Source organism: Mya arenaria, chromosome 4 (assembly GCF_026914265.1).
Source record: "Mya arenaria isolate MELC-2E11 chromosome 4, ASM2691426v1".
NCBI lineage: Eukaryota > Metazoa > Mollusca > Bivalvia > Myida > Myidae > Mya > Mya arenaria.
Window position 1 is genome coordinate 20,109,963 of NC_069125.1, and position 16,181 is coordinate 20,126,143.

A 16,181-nucleotide genomic window follows, 5' to 3' on the forward strand; every position below is an offset into this window, starting at 1 on the left:
GGACAGCTACTAATACCATTCTCTTGCCTTCCATGATTGTTGTACACTTTTGGTGCTATGGTTTTTGGCAGGATGGGTGTCTGCCATTTGAAAATGACATGATAACATATCAATCAAGAAATATGAATATGAGGATAAGTAGACCAGTGCTCAAAGTACAGAGTCGATACTTTGGACCCACTGACTAAAGCTTTAGTCACTGATTATTCAGCTTCCTATCAAGGGCCCATCTGTTAATTCTTCAAACTTTCTTTTTTTAGTTTTTCAAGCCAGCAAGGCATACATGCAATAATAAAATTGGTATTGTAAGGGGAAAAATGTTTGGTTCCGGTTTCCCAACCTTCCCTATTTTTTGGCCTGAGAAATATGTTTGTATCATTCGTTTGATTTCTTTTAAAAGTTAACAATGAAATCTGTTTTACTTTTAACAATAACTCAAACTGTGATGCTTATACAGATGTAGAGATGTTTTTAAGCATATAATTGATAGTTTTGGTAACAGAATCAATTTGCCAATAATAAAAAAAAATCAACAACAGAAAATTGGACCTACCTACCCTATAGTTTTGGTAGCAAGACATATCGGTCCCACACCAAATTGGTTATTAACCCATGATTAAAATGAGACTTTCCAGCCACTTTTTTGTAGTGTTATTTTTAAATATAAATGAACACAGCTGATACATTCAACTTTTATTTCAATAGAAGATTTTTAATTTAGGAAAATAAACATATATTCATGAAAATCTCAATGAAATATTGGAAGAAACACGGAGTGATTAAATTAAATTTCTTAGTACTAAAAATGTATACTGAAAATATGTTATAAATTAACAACACAAATAATGATAATTAAAAAAAGTTAAGACAAAACCATATGGGGGAAATGTTACGATTGTTAAGTTATTTGGAATATATTATGTATATTAAATCAGAAAATATAAAAAAAATACATGAAATTCAAGTCACAGACCTATAAGTTTATAGGTCCATGTTCAAGACTTAGTGAAAGACTTATTTAGTAGCTTCCACATAAAATATTCAAATTAGAAATGGTAAGGGACTACTGTTACATTGAAATGAATGAGATTACTAACATTTATTGTCAAACAATGACAATCAAATAGATATTAAATTGGCGTTGTGCCATATTATGATAAATACATATTTTATATAGAAAAAATGTACATGTAATATTTAAATTAAAATAGGAAAAAGTAAGAGCCGAAAGGTCTCAGGGGCCGAAACGTTTACAGGATAAGCCGATTTGGTCAGGGGCCGAAAAGTTTCACGCTTCAACTAGGGGTCGTACTATTTTTTATTTTTTTTTGGGGGGGGGGGCATGAAACCGGAAACAAACATACTATTTGTCTATCTATCTATCTTTGAATACTGCCGAACCCCTCTTTCGAGTATTACTGGCAGGTGCGCGTCGGACTGTTAGTAAAGTGAAAGAAAGAAATAAAAGATAACATTGTGGGACATGGAATAGAAAAACAATTTGTTTACGCCTTAACGGGATTAATACATCGTTATAACTTATTCACTGTGGTTGCAAATTATCGTCATTTTTATTTTGTACCATTTGACAAAGTAACGAAAAAGTGGATATCGAAGCCATACTCGACACACCTGAAATTACTAATGTAAACAGTAGCTCGCACCTTGCAACCTTTAACCTTTGTGACGTTGCATCTTGGGAAATGTATAAGGCGTAGTCACGTGACTTCTTTGTGTGCTTGTCTCGCCGCGTGTGAGTCAGTGTACCAGTATTTTGTGACTTTACATGAAGCTTTTTACAACCATCGTGCTCGGAAATTCAGGATAAATTTTATAGAAAGTTAAATTAATCTTTTCTCAACGTGTTGAGCTATTTTCTGGATATGCTTTAGCTTTAAATTGTGCATAGGAAAGAGTTTTCTAACGGCCTAGTCGGGTCGATGCTGACAATGCCTATGGCAATCGTGGGCCAAAGGCACGCGAGGCAGATGATGGCATTTTCGGGACCCCCGGCCCCTATTCCCTCCCAACATGCTATCTTGACCGCAGCCGTGGCGGTCCCTTATTACCAAGTCGTGCCCCCACAAGACATTCAGCCGGACAGACCGATCGGATACGGAGCTTTCGGAGTAGTTTGGTAGGTACCCACCTTCTTTCACTCATTGCTAGGGTGGAGTTTTGAGGGAGTTCATGTTTCTTGTGAATGAGATATTTTTGTTGCAGTGAAAAGAGTAAAAGAAACGTATAAACTTCACAATTATAGTGATTTTTCTGAAGAAGAAAAATGTAAAAAATATCAATATTGGTTGATTTGACCCAGTGTTTGTGACGGGTCTTTGTTCTAGGGCAAGTCAGCTGATAAATGTCAAGACATGTTGATATTACAGGAAGAAAACCCAGATAAGGAAAAGGCTTTCTCCATAACTACACCTGTAGTAGAAGATTGATGCTAAAAAGCTCCATCAGTTGATAAATGTGTATCATGTTTCACAATGAAGTTAAACTGCTTTATTCCTCTATGTTGAATGTGACTCGACGAAATGAAACAAGTTTGATAATGAGATATATGAATGTATCTCTTCACATAAATTTAAAACAGTCCTTACTATTATTTAAAACAGTCCTTTATTATACAGTGATGCACAAAAGCTGCTAATGTGATCATGAACATATATGATTCTGTTCCAACTTGACTCGCATGAAAGGGGCTTTTCCATGTTAAGCTGTTTACAGCTATTTCCGCCTTGTTTTGTTGCAGGTTTTTAAACTCAATTTTGGATTTTCAGCTTTTAGCATTTAAACAATAATATGTTCTGTTAACATACAATAATCATCCTAGCTAATGCAGCCCTGTCAATTTTACATTGACCATAAAATGCATCTCTGACCTGGGGCAATATATTAGTATTGTAACAATTTATATATGCTGCACATAACTGACATGTTCTCAAGTTAAAAAACACCTGGACTACACAATTTTATGAGCAAAAGCTACCCATAACATTTATTAGTCTTATTACATATATAACAATGAAAATAATGACCCCATATTCAGAGGTTTAATAATGTCTGCCAATACATAATGGCATGTTGACCACAGTGTACCTTAGGAATACCTTAAATTTGACTACCAATTCTGTAAAAACGTACATTATTGGTATTTAAAAAGAGTCACTAAAGAACACAAAATATCAGACCTCAGTAGTTAAGCTTGAAATCACTGAATTTGAATTTAAATGTGTATCATTAAAATTGAAATCTATTTTTTTTAAAGCTGCACTCTCACAGATTGAACGTTTTGACAACTTTTATATCTTTTGTCTTGGAACGAGCTAATTTTTGCAAAAATCCATGGAAACCAGTTATATAAGACTGCTGACAAAAAATAAGATCACAGATTTTTACATTCAAATTCAAAAATTGGTGTTATATGCATTTTTCTTAAACCGTTAGTAACAGTTTAAACCATTAAACATTAATTTTCGAATGGAAATATGAATATCTGCAATTTGATCTTTTGTCAGCAATCTTTTATCATTGATTTGCGAACATTTACGCAAAAATTTGCTCTTTCCAAGACAAAAATAAAAAAAAAGTTGTAAAAACAATATAACTGTGAGAGTGCAGCTTTAAACATTAATCATGACTCAGTCAATTTTTTTTATCTACTTACATGAACCAGTTCATTGAACCTGTCTATCATCTTATCATGAACTTCAAAGTCAATCCATGGGATGCCACATTGTTCTCAATAAATAAATCTAGGTCATTTTCTCCTGGCTTATAGTATGTTGACCCATTTACCACTGACATTTCAGATTATTTTTCCCCAGAAGCTGGAAAATCTCCTTTCCTCAAGAGCAGAATCAATATCATTTGATGGTCTCTACCAGCATTCTGTCATGTAGCTTTTATACTAATTTTTTTTCCAAGCCTTTGTTCTTTTGTCTGAGTTTTGTCAGCTGCATTTAACTGATAAATTGGTCATGTTAAATTACATTATTTTCCCCGAAAATTTTTGATATTATTTCTCAAAAATGATTTACATGACATTTCTAGATCTATGATCTTAGTATTGATTTTTAACACATTTTTTTTCACTTCATTCTGAATATATTAAATATTTTATTGTGCATCTAGTAATTATTAAATTTTGTTTTCAGTTTTGCCATGAATTTTAACACTAGAGTAGTAGTTTGATTGCTGAAAGCGACCTTCCAGACTGCTTTGTTGGGCTCAAAAAATGTTATAATGTTGGTTGCTTGTCTGTGGCATACATGTACATGTATCTGCACAAACAAGTTGAAGTATTGCATATATATATCCCCCTCCACCAGAGCCTTCAGAATTGTGAAAATAACAACCTAATGCCTGTGAACCTACCATAGTATGTTTCAAACAAAAGAAAAACAAGCTTTTATCTCGTGGATTTGAATAATTTTAAGAGTATAAGACTGCATGTAAACATATCTTTACTTGTCACATGTTGTAGTAGTCAGTACTCACATTTTCTGGGACTTGGTGTCTCTTCATGTGATTGTCATTTATATTTTCACTTGGTTGAATATTGGGTTCTCTTAAAAGGCTAAAGAAGTATTTCTCTGCACATGAACGTATCCTTTTTTCTGGAACACATATTTTCTACAACAATTTTAGAACTTGTATTCATAGAATGGTCAATAAAATAGACACAAGACCATAGGGTTTTACATCATTAAAGACTTTGTTTCACTATTTTGTATAACTGGGAAGATTGTACAAATCCAGTTTGTTTATAAAAAAAACCATGTACTCAACATAACATTGTGTTTTCAAGGTCAGTGACAGATCCTCGAGATGGCAAACGTGTTGCGCTCAAGAAAATGCCCAGTGTCTTCCAAAACATGGTGTCATGTAAACGTGTTTACCGGGAACTACGGATGTTGTGCCAGTTCAAACATGATAATGTGAGTCTGTAGTCGAAGTTGCATCCATGGAAACCGAAAAAGGATATTTCATGCTGATTTAATACAGAGAAATGATTGAAGCATGTTTATCTTATAGTTTTGGTAGGTAAGGTAGCAATAATACAATGAAAAATACAGGGACAAGCCATGTTAGTGGTCAAAGTTTAAATTGAGTTCATTACTTTAACTTACAATGTTGTTAAATCATGATTTTAAATTATTAAAAAAAAGTGTTATAGTTTAGTTACATATATTTTGGAAGGTTATTTCAAGTAGTTAATTCAATATATTATATAAATCTGTATTTGATCTTATGATTCCTTTGTTGCATCCACTGGATCTATGTACTTAGAATTTAGGTTTAGTAAGAGGAAGACTAAGAGAAGGATCGTTAGGAAATGTTGACTGTTTTATTATTTTGTTATCATTGGCAACATCAACACAACTAATGAATCAGTTTTTTTTACTCAACCTATGGTAGCAACGAATATTGTGACTAAGGAAAGTGTATCAGCCTGAAGTGACTGTTCTTATTCATTTTGGATAATCAATAATTCTATTTGCTTGGTTCGTTTAATATAGGAGTGGACTTGTGCAAAAATATATAAAAGGGTTTATATCTTGTTTGAAATGTAAAACTTTATTTTAACTTAATTGTTATTTGATTATTTATATAATATCGAAATTAAGCGCTAGAATAACATTTAAAGGCACACTATATAGGTAGATGCAGACAATTTACTTTTGAATTGCTAATAATTTTATTTTATCATACGAGGTTATATAGTACACCCTGTTGATTTTGTTGGTCAGCTTCCGGGTTCATTTTTTGTAGTTAAAATTGATTTGCGATCTATTCATTTGTTATTAACTCTATATTTTGTATGAAACAAGGTCTGCATACACTGGATTTTAACCTATCAAGCTGCCAAAAAATGATTAAAATACCAAACAATGAAACCCTGCTTTCTTCTTAATGTGGATCATACTGTTTTCATAACAATCTTATTTATAGCATTTCATCCTTAAAGTTATGACTTAGTGTTAAATGAATGTTTTATGCTTTATATTATACAATAAAGGTACTATCCTGCAAATTCTAAGAGCTCTTTTACACCATATGACATGTGAAATGCCTTGTAAAACAGAAAAAGACTGCTATAAAAGTCCACAGTAATACAGTCTTTAGAAACAAAAAAAGACAAATTGACAAGTAAAGTGTCATTGTCCTGACATGGGTTCAACATTTTAATGCAGTATTGTTTAACACAAGACATATAATTTATATGATGACAGTCTTGCTGAGGCCTTAAACAGAGACATTTATACCAGTAATGAAAAACACTTTGATATTATTACCCAATGTGTTTGTAATAAAATCAAACAACTATGTTTAAAATGAATGGTATGTCAGTTTTGATATCAGTAGGTCATTTTCTCTAAAAGATAAACTTGGAGCAAGTTATTGATGGGATTGTACAAATAATCTCTCTCTCTCAACCCAAATTTAGAGTTCTTTTCAATGAAATGTGTTTAACGAGAGGATCAGCCCCATATAGTTTAGGCAAGTCAAGTCAAGCTATTTAATAGTTGTTCAAATCTTCATTTGTTTTGGTCAACATACTTTGATGCATAAAAATGTCACATCGTGATTAATTATGTCCTGTTATAGTTTGTCTCTTTGTTTTTTCTTTGGTGTTTTTATTAAATTTTTACTCTCTATAGAACCAAACCATTTTATCTTTCATTATTATTTCATGGTCTCCTAATGTTGTAAAACAAATTTATTTCAGAATTGTCAACTTGTATTTTGGTAATTTGCAGGTTTTATCTGCGGTAGACATTCTGCAGCCTCCACATATTGACTTCTTCCAAGAAGTGTATCCTTTATATTTCTACATCAGTATGGTCATACAATACACTCAGATAAGTACCAATTGTGTTTACTTCATATTACTTGCAATCCAGTTTCTAGGTAGGAATTTATTTAGACCAATTACCGATATGTCCATGTTGGTCAAAATTAAAATGGGCTAAATATGATTTATGTCTACTGAGTTAATTGTAAGCTCTTCCTATGAATTTAGGAACTTCATTTAAGACACAGCACAGTGCAGCCCAGTTAATTTATAAAAGAAATAATATATAAGCGATGGAATGTTTATATCACTATTATCGGGCAAAAAATTAAAAGAATTTCGTAGAACATTAAAACTCTGCATATTTTATTTCTTGATTATATCGTTCTATTTTTCCAAAGGAATCTCAAAACATTTTTTCATGATTTTCCTATTAATTCTTACACTGCTGAATACCTCTGATCACATAGTAAATAAAATCTGGTGATGATTTTAGCATGGTTATACAGATATATTCTACAATTCTGTGATATTCTGCCTCTGATGCTTGATAAAAGAGAGATAAACTTACAAGATTTCTCAATATTTTCTCCATAAAACATTGCTTCAATCTTACATTAGACCATAATGTTTTCCTGTAAAATGTTTGTGATTTGAGTCCTATGATGTTTTTCTGTATTGCCTATCATGGTGAAAACAGTGTCTAGGTATGTAGTCTTGACTTCGTTCAGCTGTGAATATGTAATTCTATTTTCTTTGAATTAAGGATATTCATTTAATAGAAATTAAATCATGAGTTATTCAGAGTATGATGAACTGCTGTGATAAATTTACTTTTAATTGGCCTCCTTTGACTTTAAGTATATTTTGTCTGTTTATCAAATTGAGGATATAATTTGATCATGCATGTCGGTTTTTTATACGCCCGAAGGGTCGTATTATGTTATGGCCTCCATCGTATGTCCGTCTGTCCGTCCGTTAGCAATTCCGTGTCCGGGCCATAACTTGGTAACTAATAAAGCGATTTTCAAATAACGTTATACAAATCATCACTACATTAAAAGGATGTGTCGCGCGCAATTTCCAGGTCCATACCTCAAAGACTAGAATCACCATGGGGGTGCGTTCGCAAATCCGTGTCCGGGCCACAACTTGGTCACTAATAAATTAATTTTCAAATAACTTTATACAAAGCATCATTACATTAAAAGGATGTGTCGCGCGCAATTTCCAATTATGCTATCAGGGCTCATCCTACACAGAAAATTTAGGGAGAAGTGAGATCGGGGGAGGGTGTGGGAGCCCCTCCCTCAAGTCGGAAAATTTTGAGATTTTAAATGTCAAATGGTGGGTTCTGGTGTGTCCTGGACAACTTTTCTATGCATTCAAATAGGTGTTGTTCTTGTTTTAAAATGGTCATGCTGGTTGTTTTTAGTTGGTATTAATTTGTTGTAATTATCTTTTATTTTTTTATAAAACAATGCAAGTTTCAAATATTTTATGTCATGCAAACCTATCATGAACACATAAATATATCAGAATTAAATACTGCATCAATGAATCAAATAAGCTTATACAAACAGAACTAGCTTATATCAAACAACATGACACCAATTGTAAAAACGAAACAAAACTAGTCAATATATCATCAGTGAAACTACTCCTTGGGGAGCTCCCACTTGGCCAGGTTGTAGGCAGTCTTAAGGAGCTTGACCCCAAGCTCGTCATCCTTGGGACAGTTTGGCCAGTACAATTTTCTTCATTGGCTCCTCGGACCGCAGAACTGTGTTCTCTAAGGCGGCCTAATGTGCTGATTGACTGAAAATACACAAAATATTTCATATAAAAGTTTGTACCAACTGAAATTATTTTGATAATTTTACTTTTTGAATGATTTCTTATTTGGACTGTCGATCATGTCATCGCTTTCAACATCGTCATCATAACGTTTCAGGCCTGGGAAATCCCGCAGAAACCATGAAGAAAGCATGATTACTATTGAAGAGAATGCAAAATATCTCATATATAGAATATTGATGTTAACCTATCGAAGAATAAATAATAATGAAAGCATTTCTGAAATAAAAACCTGGAAGTGTGATTCGCACTTGCCCTTCTTCTCGCTAACTTCGCGGTAATCACACCCATTTAAGTTCATTTGTCATCAATGCACATCGTTTAAACCGTTATTGTCATCAAGTATAAATCCTATTTAGCACTAATTGACTTTTGCAAACAACGGCAAGTGTAAATGTGAATCCCTTACAATTTTATTACATCGATGACATAGTGCATGTACACAAATTCAATGGTGCAAACACGTGCCTCGATTGAATAAAACAAGCGTTCTCATTGGCCGAAGTAAATGGAGCAAATTTACTAGATTTAACAGGATTGGCTGTTTGTCAATTGCACTGACAGACGGGAGGTGGAGTCGCTCTGTTATGACAAGCGATAGTTTTAAACGATGTCGGGTATATATTTTGAGAGCGATATTGTTTATTGATCTCTGAAAAAGTCGGCGAAGTTGACTTCGCTTTGATCTTAGAAAATAGCGAAGTTGCCGCGGGCAGGGCGACTTAATCGCCTAAGTCGCCTGGTAGGATGAGCCCTGGCTATGTTGTAAAAAAATACTGTTGAACAAAGGTTTTTATTAGCACTGCTAACTTAAGTATCATTAAAGTTTCAATATTGGAAGTTTAAGCCTTTGTTGTAAACACTTCACACCTAGTAAGCAGTATACTAGCATAACCTAAATGTTTATTAAAGACCTCAAGCCGAATCTTCTTCGGGCGTATAATGCTCTGTTTCGCGGTGCTCTTGTTAATATTTTCTGATCTCAATTTAAAAAATTGCTTTTGCCACAGTGCAGCTAAGACAATTTTGAATCAGTATAAAAACGTTCACTTTAAAAGAAAGTTATGAAATTGCTTCAAAAACCACATGGGCATAAAAATGAAGTAGGGTATGTCGTTCTTCATACTCGACTGTCAGCCAACAATAATTTTTAAACATTGTATAATTCTATAAAAGTGTAGTTTGATTTTATGTTCAAATATGATCTCAAATAACAGAATTGCCCATTTGCACAAAGTTTGGAAAGTAAATGTATCAATCATTGTTACTCCTGTTGTGATTGAAACCATATGAGCTCCATATCCTTGGACTACCAGCTCTGACCTCCCCTCTCACTTTAGTATCAGTCTCTTTCATCTGAACATGGCCTATCAATGGGCTGGCCAGGTCTCCCAAGGACAGACAAGCCAGATACATATCAGCAGCTCAAGCGGAAACTTAAACTTCTTTTATTGTTGATAAAACAACCATTGGTTTAGATATTTCTTTGTTTGCCTTTATGCTACAGGTGTTGAAAACAGTTAAGAAGCAGCTTGATTTTGTGTTGAAAGCCTCTTTGCCCACTGCTAACTTTTTGTGATAGAAAGGAACTGAACGAGGACATTTGTGGAGAGATGATTTGTGTGTTTCTGCCAGAGCAGAGTTTCTTGGATTTTCGATTCTCAACTCTCATGATCTCACATCTGCCTCATTTGGCGCGCAAGGGGAGCTATTGCCAATGCCTTGAGCATTTGCCTGCATTCTTTTCCTTACTCTCAGCTGTCTGTAGTATTATTAGCCCAGTTCCTTCATTCAATCAAACTGTCTGTGCTGGCAAGGTTTCTCAGAAAATATTTCGTCTCTGTGCAGAATGTGTGTGCTATGTGTACCTGTAGTAATGTTTTGATTATAGTGTAGAATTTAAGCTGACTCATCATTTTATATGAATGCTTGTTGATGAGGTAAATTCTGTTGTAATTTTCTATATACTGCTGATAGTATACTGGGCAAGTCATTGCTTGTTATGTTATGGTTATCTTTTATATATGTTATCTTGACACAGGATATTGCTCAGTAGTATAGTTATGTGAACAGTTTGGTTTTACAGGAATGTGCTGTAATAATATATATAAAAAAAATAATACTGTTTAATCATGCTTTCTTTCCAAAATAATGCCATAATTTCACCATAACTTTGTAAAAGCACTTAATATCCAAATAGTGCATGAAAATATGAATGGTTAACCAACATTATTAAGAATAACATAATCTCTTGTAGACTGCATTTTATTAATATTTGGCAAAGTAAGGCTAGTCTTAAATTCTTTGGCGAGACTGCCGAGGTGCATCAATCTGTTATCCCTGCCCTGGCATCTAGGTGTTGGTGCAGGATTGTTTTCATGAGTCCATGGTAGTGCTATTTCAGATGTTTTTTGCAACTTTTGTATATTTATACTTCTGGCCACACCAAATTAATGTTTAGTTCCTCGGATTTTTGCCAAAAAAAATTGGAGCGAGCGAGCGAAATAAGAATAAAATTTTGTCAATTTTCATTAAAACCGAAGCGAGCGAAGAGCGAAAAATAAATTTTTCCTTATATTCAATATAAATAAGAAGGATTGTTCAAAATAATTGCCCTTAAACCCATTTTAATGCCATCTTAAACTGAACCTCTAATGGACATTAGGAAAATGTCGGAATACACACTATTTATTCATCCGTGTTTAGTACAAACATTATATGGATAAATCTAATTTCTTATATACTTAAAACGTACAGTACACTCAACGAGTTAGACCCACTTTCCTTGCTCACTCCAAGGGATAAAGTCGATGATCGCGGACTTCCTCCGAGGGTAAAACTGTTGCCCTCGCTAAAATCCCTTTGAGTTCCTCTGAGTGGCTGGTTTTTCCGCCGAGATTAACATGAACGATAGCGTTGAAAATCGTCTCTTGTTTAGAAGTTATTTTTTTATGCTTATTTACATTATTAATCGTACAAGATTCTTACCAGCGTTTAATTTGTTTTTTGTCCGAAAACGCCAATTGAATATTGTCTTGACTTGTTTATAGTAAACATTGAATCATTGATGAATTGCCACTAATTGTATTGCATCATAAAACAGCCGACATTTTACACGATTCTGAACCATGACCTCTGACGTCACGTGTGTGATCAATACATTATATAGAATATACTTTTTATTATTGGTGGTTATAAATAGCTATGACGTATTACGGAATTTTTCCACAGAAAACGAGGCAAGGCTTCAACCATGCGCTGTGAACTTTGAACGAGTGTTTGACCTCCTGATTTTCCAAAAATGTGTAATAAGTAACCTAGCCTTTTTCGGGTGAAATGTGTTTATCAATGCACCAGCCAATTTTATATATAATCGCTACCAGTCTCTGATACACATGCTTTATTGCATAATGATTTCTTTAAATAATGATCCTTTAGTGCATGAGACGATCAACAATGACTTCAAGCATGCTCAAAACATATTTATTGTCAAAAATAAGATTTAATTTCCAAACTTCGAGCCACATTGTTTATACCGGAAGCCGCCATTTTGATTGAATTTATTGAAACCCATGCTAAACCGATCGAGATACAGTATAAAAACACTACGCATCGGTAACTTCCCTTTACAAAAACATGAAAACTAGCGTAGAAAAATTATACTTGATTATTTTTAGCCTTTTAATAAATTATTACCTGAAAAATATCTGCTTGGTGATCAAAATGGAGGTGCGGGCGCACAAAAAATAAAAATATTTTTTTTTACATTTTCAAAAAAATAGGAGCGGTAAATCCGAGGAACAAAATATCAATTTGGTGTGGCCTGACAACACAAAACATAAACAATGTCAATGAAGTTCCTTTGGTCAGGCCTAGTCCATTGTTGGCCAAAATAAATCACATTCGTTTCTGGCTTAACATTGTATGTTCTAAAGCAAGGTTCACTGCTCTTTCAAACACAGACAGGGACAAACAACGTCCACACTTCCAACTGACTTTTGAAATATGATGCTGCTAGTGATATTTTAAGTCATTAAACTGTGCATAGAATTATTTGGTTTTATTGGTACCAGCTAGTATTTGCTTTTCATCCGGCAAGTCACAAGGCTTACACTCACTCAACACAGAAATGTAGTGAGGGATTGTAGCCTGCATTTCTTTCTATTGTTTTGTCCTTTTCTGACAGTTGTTCGAGGGCTTTAAGCGTGTTGCTGTTTCCTATTATAAATAAACATATGCAATTTGTTGCAAATAGAACTGGTAAGGCAGTTGTACTTCATAACAAGTTTGCTAGTCATGATTTTAATAATGCATTATTTGTGACATATTTCAGAAGTAACTGCATTTAGCTATTGAACTTAGACGAACAAAGCGAGTTTAATGTTCACAAAGTAAGAGGTCTAGATTTCATGTTTTCTTGAGTATCAGATTTCAGTAAATAAATGTGAGCATTGTTAAATGAGACAGACATTCACAGAGGCACATCCAGTTCACAGAGGCTGACACACAGACTGCTCATGTTTTGTTATAGTGAGTTTTTCAGAATTTTTGAATCATCAGTCAAACCAACCTATTTCAAGAGAGTGTTTCTTGTTAAAATTATTTAAATAAAGCTGCTTGAATTAATGATAGTTACTGTATGATATTATTGAGAGAATTGAAATTTTAAAGTCAATAAAACCAATTACCAGCTTGAATGTCATTTTAACTGCTGTGAATAGCTGTAAATGTGAGGCCAGAAGTTAATTATAGGTGAAAAACAGACACAAATGAGGCCCACTTTGCCCAGAGTTTTCATGTTTTAAGGCCATACATTGTACTTCATGTCAGAATGGAAGTTAAACACCAGCTGAATTGTGGTGACTGCAGGTCATTGACAACCCAGAGGGGTCAATGATCTGATTATGGCCGCTGGACATGCTAGATGTACATCTGCCTTTCATTTTCAATTTTGTGGGTCAGCCTTTGTGAGCAAGACACAGGCCTTATATTTGTTATATGTAGCACAGGGGACAGAAGCAAACTATTTTTTAATCTTTTCATTGCATATATATACTGTAAATATGGTTGGCTTATGTACCCTGTTATATTTAGAGCATTAATGAATGAAAGAATAAATTATGCCCTAACTGTAGTTTTTTCAAAGCACTCACCATTTTTAGAGTAGTTTTGAGTAGCTATAATGAGCTTTTTCCAATGGTATCCATTTTTCTTTCACTATTTATTTACACTATTCTCATTAAAAATGATTTTACATCAGAGCATCATGGACACTACATCAAGTTTATTCATCAGCATCCTGTCAAACTGTATCAGAAACAGAAAGGTTTTAATATTTTAGCAAGATAAATATTCCGTCTTCAAACCCAGAAATAATTTGTTATTATGAATTGTCTGTTAAATATTGATACATAAAAATATGTTACAGTGGTGCTGGGAACCAGTTCTATTTGACTATCGATAATAGGTTCCACTCAAGTAACAATTATCGATAGTACAATCACTTTTTTACAAGACCTTAATTGTTGTTTTATTCTTGTACAAAAAGTTATAATCCTTATTTTGTGCTTATGGTATGTGTGTGTTAAAAATTAAAAATTAAAATCTAACACATTATCATGATTTCTATATCTGCAAGAGATAATATTCTTCAAAATTGATCAAGTATAATGACCATTTAACTGATAATCACACTTACAGTCTTTATCATTAGTGCCTATGTTCATGCTGCACCTGGGCTGCTGATTTAATTGCATGTTGAGAAGACAAAAATAAACACTATTACTATAAATAAAGCTGAAATAAGCATTTCCTTTGGCTATTATTAGATATATATGTAGTTTTATATGAAAAATATTTAAGGTGGAACAGCATAATGTTGAAGATACCCCTTTTGGGGGAACTTTCCGATCAGATGGATTTTTTTTTATATTACTTGAGAAAGCAATATACCACTAGATTAGTAAGAACATCAGCTGGCCCAATGATTAAGGCCGATTTTAACAACAAATGCACCAACCTTTCTGATATACTTAGGTATAATGTGATTAAAAAATTAACAGCTCAAAATTATTGTGAAAATTGTCTGTACTGACTTGGAACATTTGATTTAATTTTGTTTTTGCGCCAACCAGCTCTTGGCTTGATCTGTTATTGTTGTTTTTACAACTGACAAAGCTAGACCTTACAAACTTAAATATAGACAATTGGTGGTTTAACAAAGAAGATGATGAAATGATACATTGTATCAATGAAAGATCATGATTTGTGTGCCATTCATTTGATAATTTTGTTCAGACAATGCATATAGCAACTATAAATATATTTTCCTTTTTCCTGTTCTGTTTTTATGCAAGCAGGATACAACGTTTAATCCCTTATCGTGACCTTGTTTAAAATTGTGTTACTCTTTGTTTGATATTTAACTTCCTACATGTGTCAGTTTGCTTTCATTGTCTTCTTCAAAAGTTAAGGAACAGGACTTTTTAAGGACTTCACCAACAGATCATAAAGCCTTAATGTCATTGGTTATTTTCTATATTTCCTGATTGACAAGATTGTGTCTTACAACAGCTATAGAGACACAAACATAGTCTTCAAGTGTGGTTGCTATGCTATGTAGATTGTTTACATATATTTGACAACTTGTACATTTGTTATTGATATATGTCCCGATGTGTAAACTGAGATTATTAGTTACTGCTGGGAATTAATTACACTAGACTTTAATCATCTATTTTAGTCTGTTACTAGTTTCTTTGTTTCTTTGTTCCAAATTTTTGTTGGGGAAAATTCTTCCTTTCTTTGTTAAATACCACAAGGATTCAAGCCCTAAACCACAAACTCCACATGAACCATGAAGTTACACAAATTATTGACTATAAGTCCACAAAGATTTTGGTAACAAAGAGCAGAGAAGTCTTTATGGATTTTGATGGGGGGTTGTGTAAGTTAAAGTGAAAGATTAACAGCTTACATGATGTTTTCAGATAAATTCATTATACAGTTAGTGTCTTCTACATAGTGTAGACCTGGGTTTTTAGGGGTCAGGTTGCCGGAAAGTCTATCTCCAGTGTTTAATATACAGTAATAGGCAAATAATTAAAAGTTTGTATTGCCTCTGCTAGAATGTTGTGATTTTTTCTTATAAAATCCACATTTTACTGTGGTTATGAATTTTCATTCTAAATTTAACTTAGTGTAATTAGGTTAAGTTTAATGATTGTTTATCTCAGTAGGCAATGAAAGTGATATTGAATAAATTGTAAATGTATGTTAATTTCCAGAATGGAAGAAGTGTTTTAGACAAAATTAATGAAGAACGATTTGAAATATATAATTGGCTCTAATTAAAATTAACTGTTTTAGTTTATAATCAATGTTTATTTGTTGGCATACTTGAAAATACACCAAAGTGATACACTATATAATACTTTTTGAAACAAGCATTTCTATTTGAATGTTATAGCCATTATTAACTTGTAATATTTGGTGAGTTTCTGTACCAATTTCAGTGGCT

The 16,181-nt window shown here is 33.2% G+C and overlaps 1 protein-coding gene across 1 annotated transcript in view; it reads left to right on the forward strand.

Moving 5' to 3' along the window:
* The first annotated feature begins 1,729 nt into the window (after window positions 1-1,729).
* LOC128231343 (serine/threonine-protein kinase NLK-like) overlaps window positions 1,730-16,181 on the forward strand; it is a 29,696-nt gene continuing 15,244 nt past the window's right edge. The window contains exons 1-3 of the mRNA XM_052944025.1: window positions 1,730-2,137; window positions 4,817-4,946; window positions 6,771-6,826. Coding sequence (XP_052799985.1) covers window positions 1,941-2,137; window positions 4,817-4,946; window positions 6,771-6,826 — 383 coding nt within the window. The 5' untranslated portion in view covers window positions 1,730-1,940. The remainder of the gene's footprint in view (window positions 2,138-4,816; window positions 4,947-6,770; window positions 6,827-16,181) is intronic.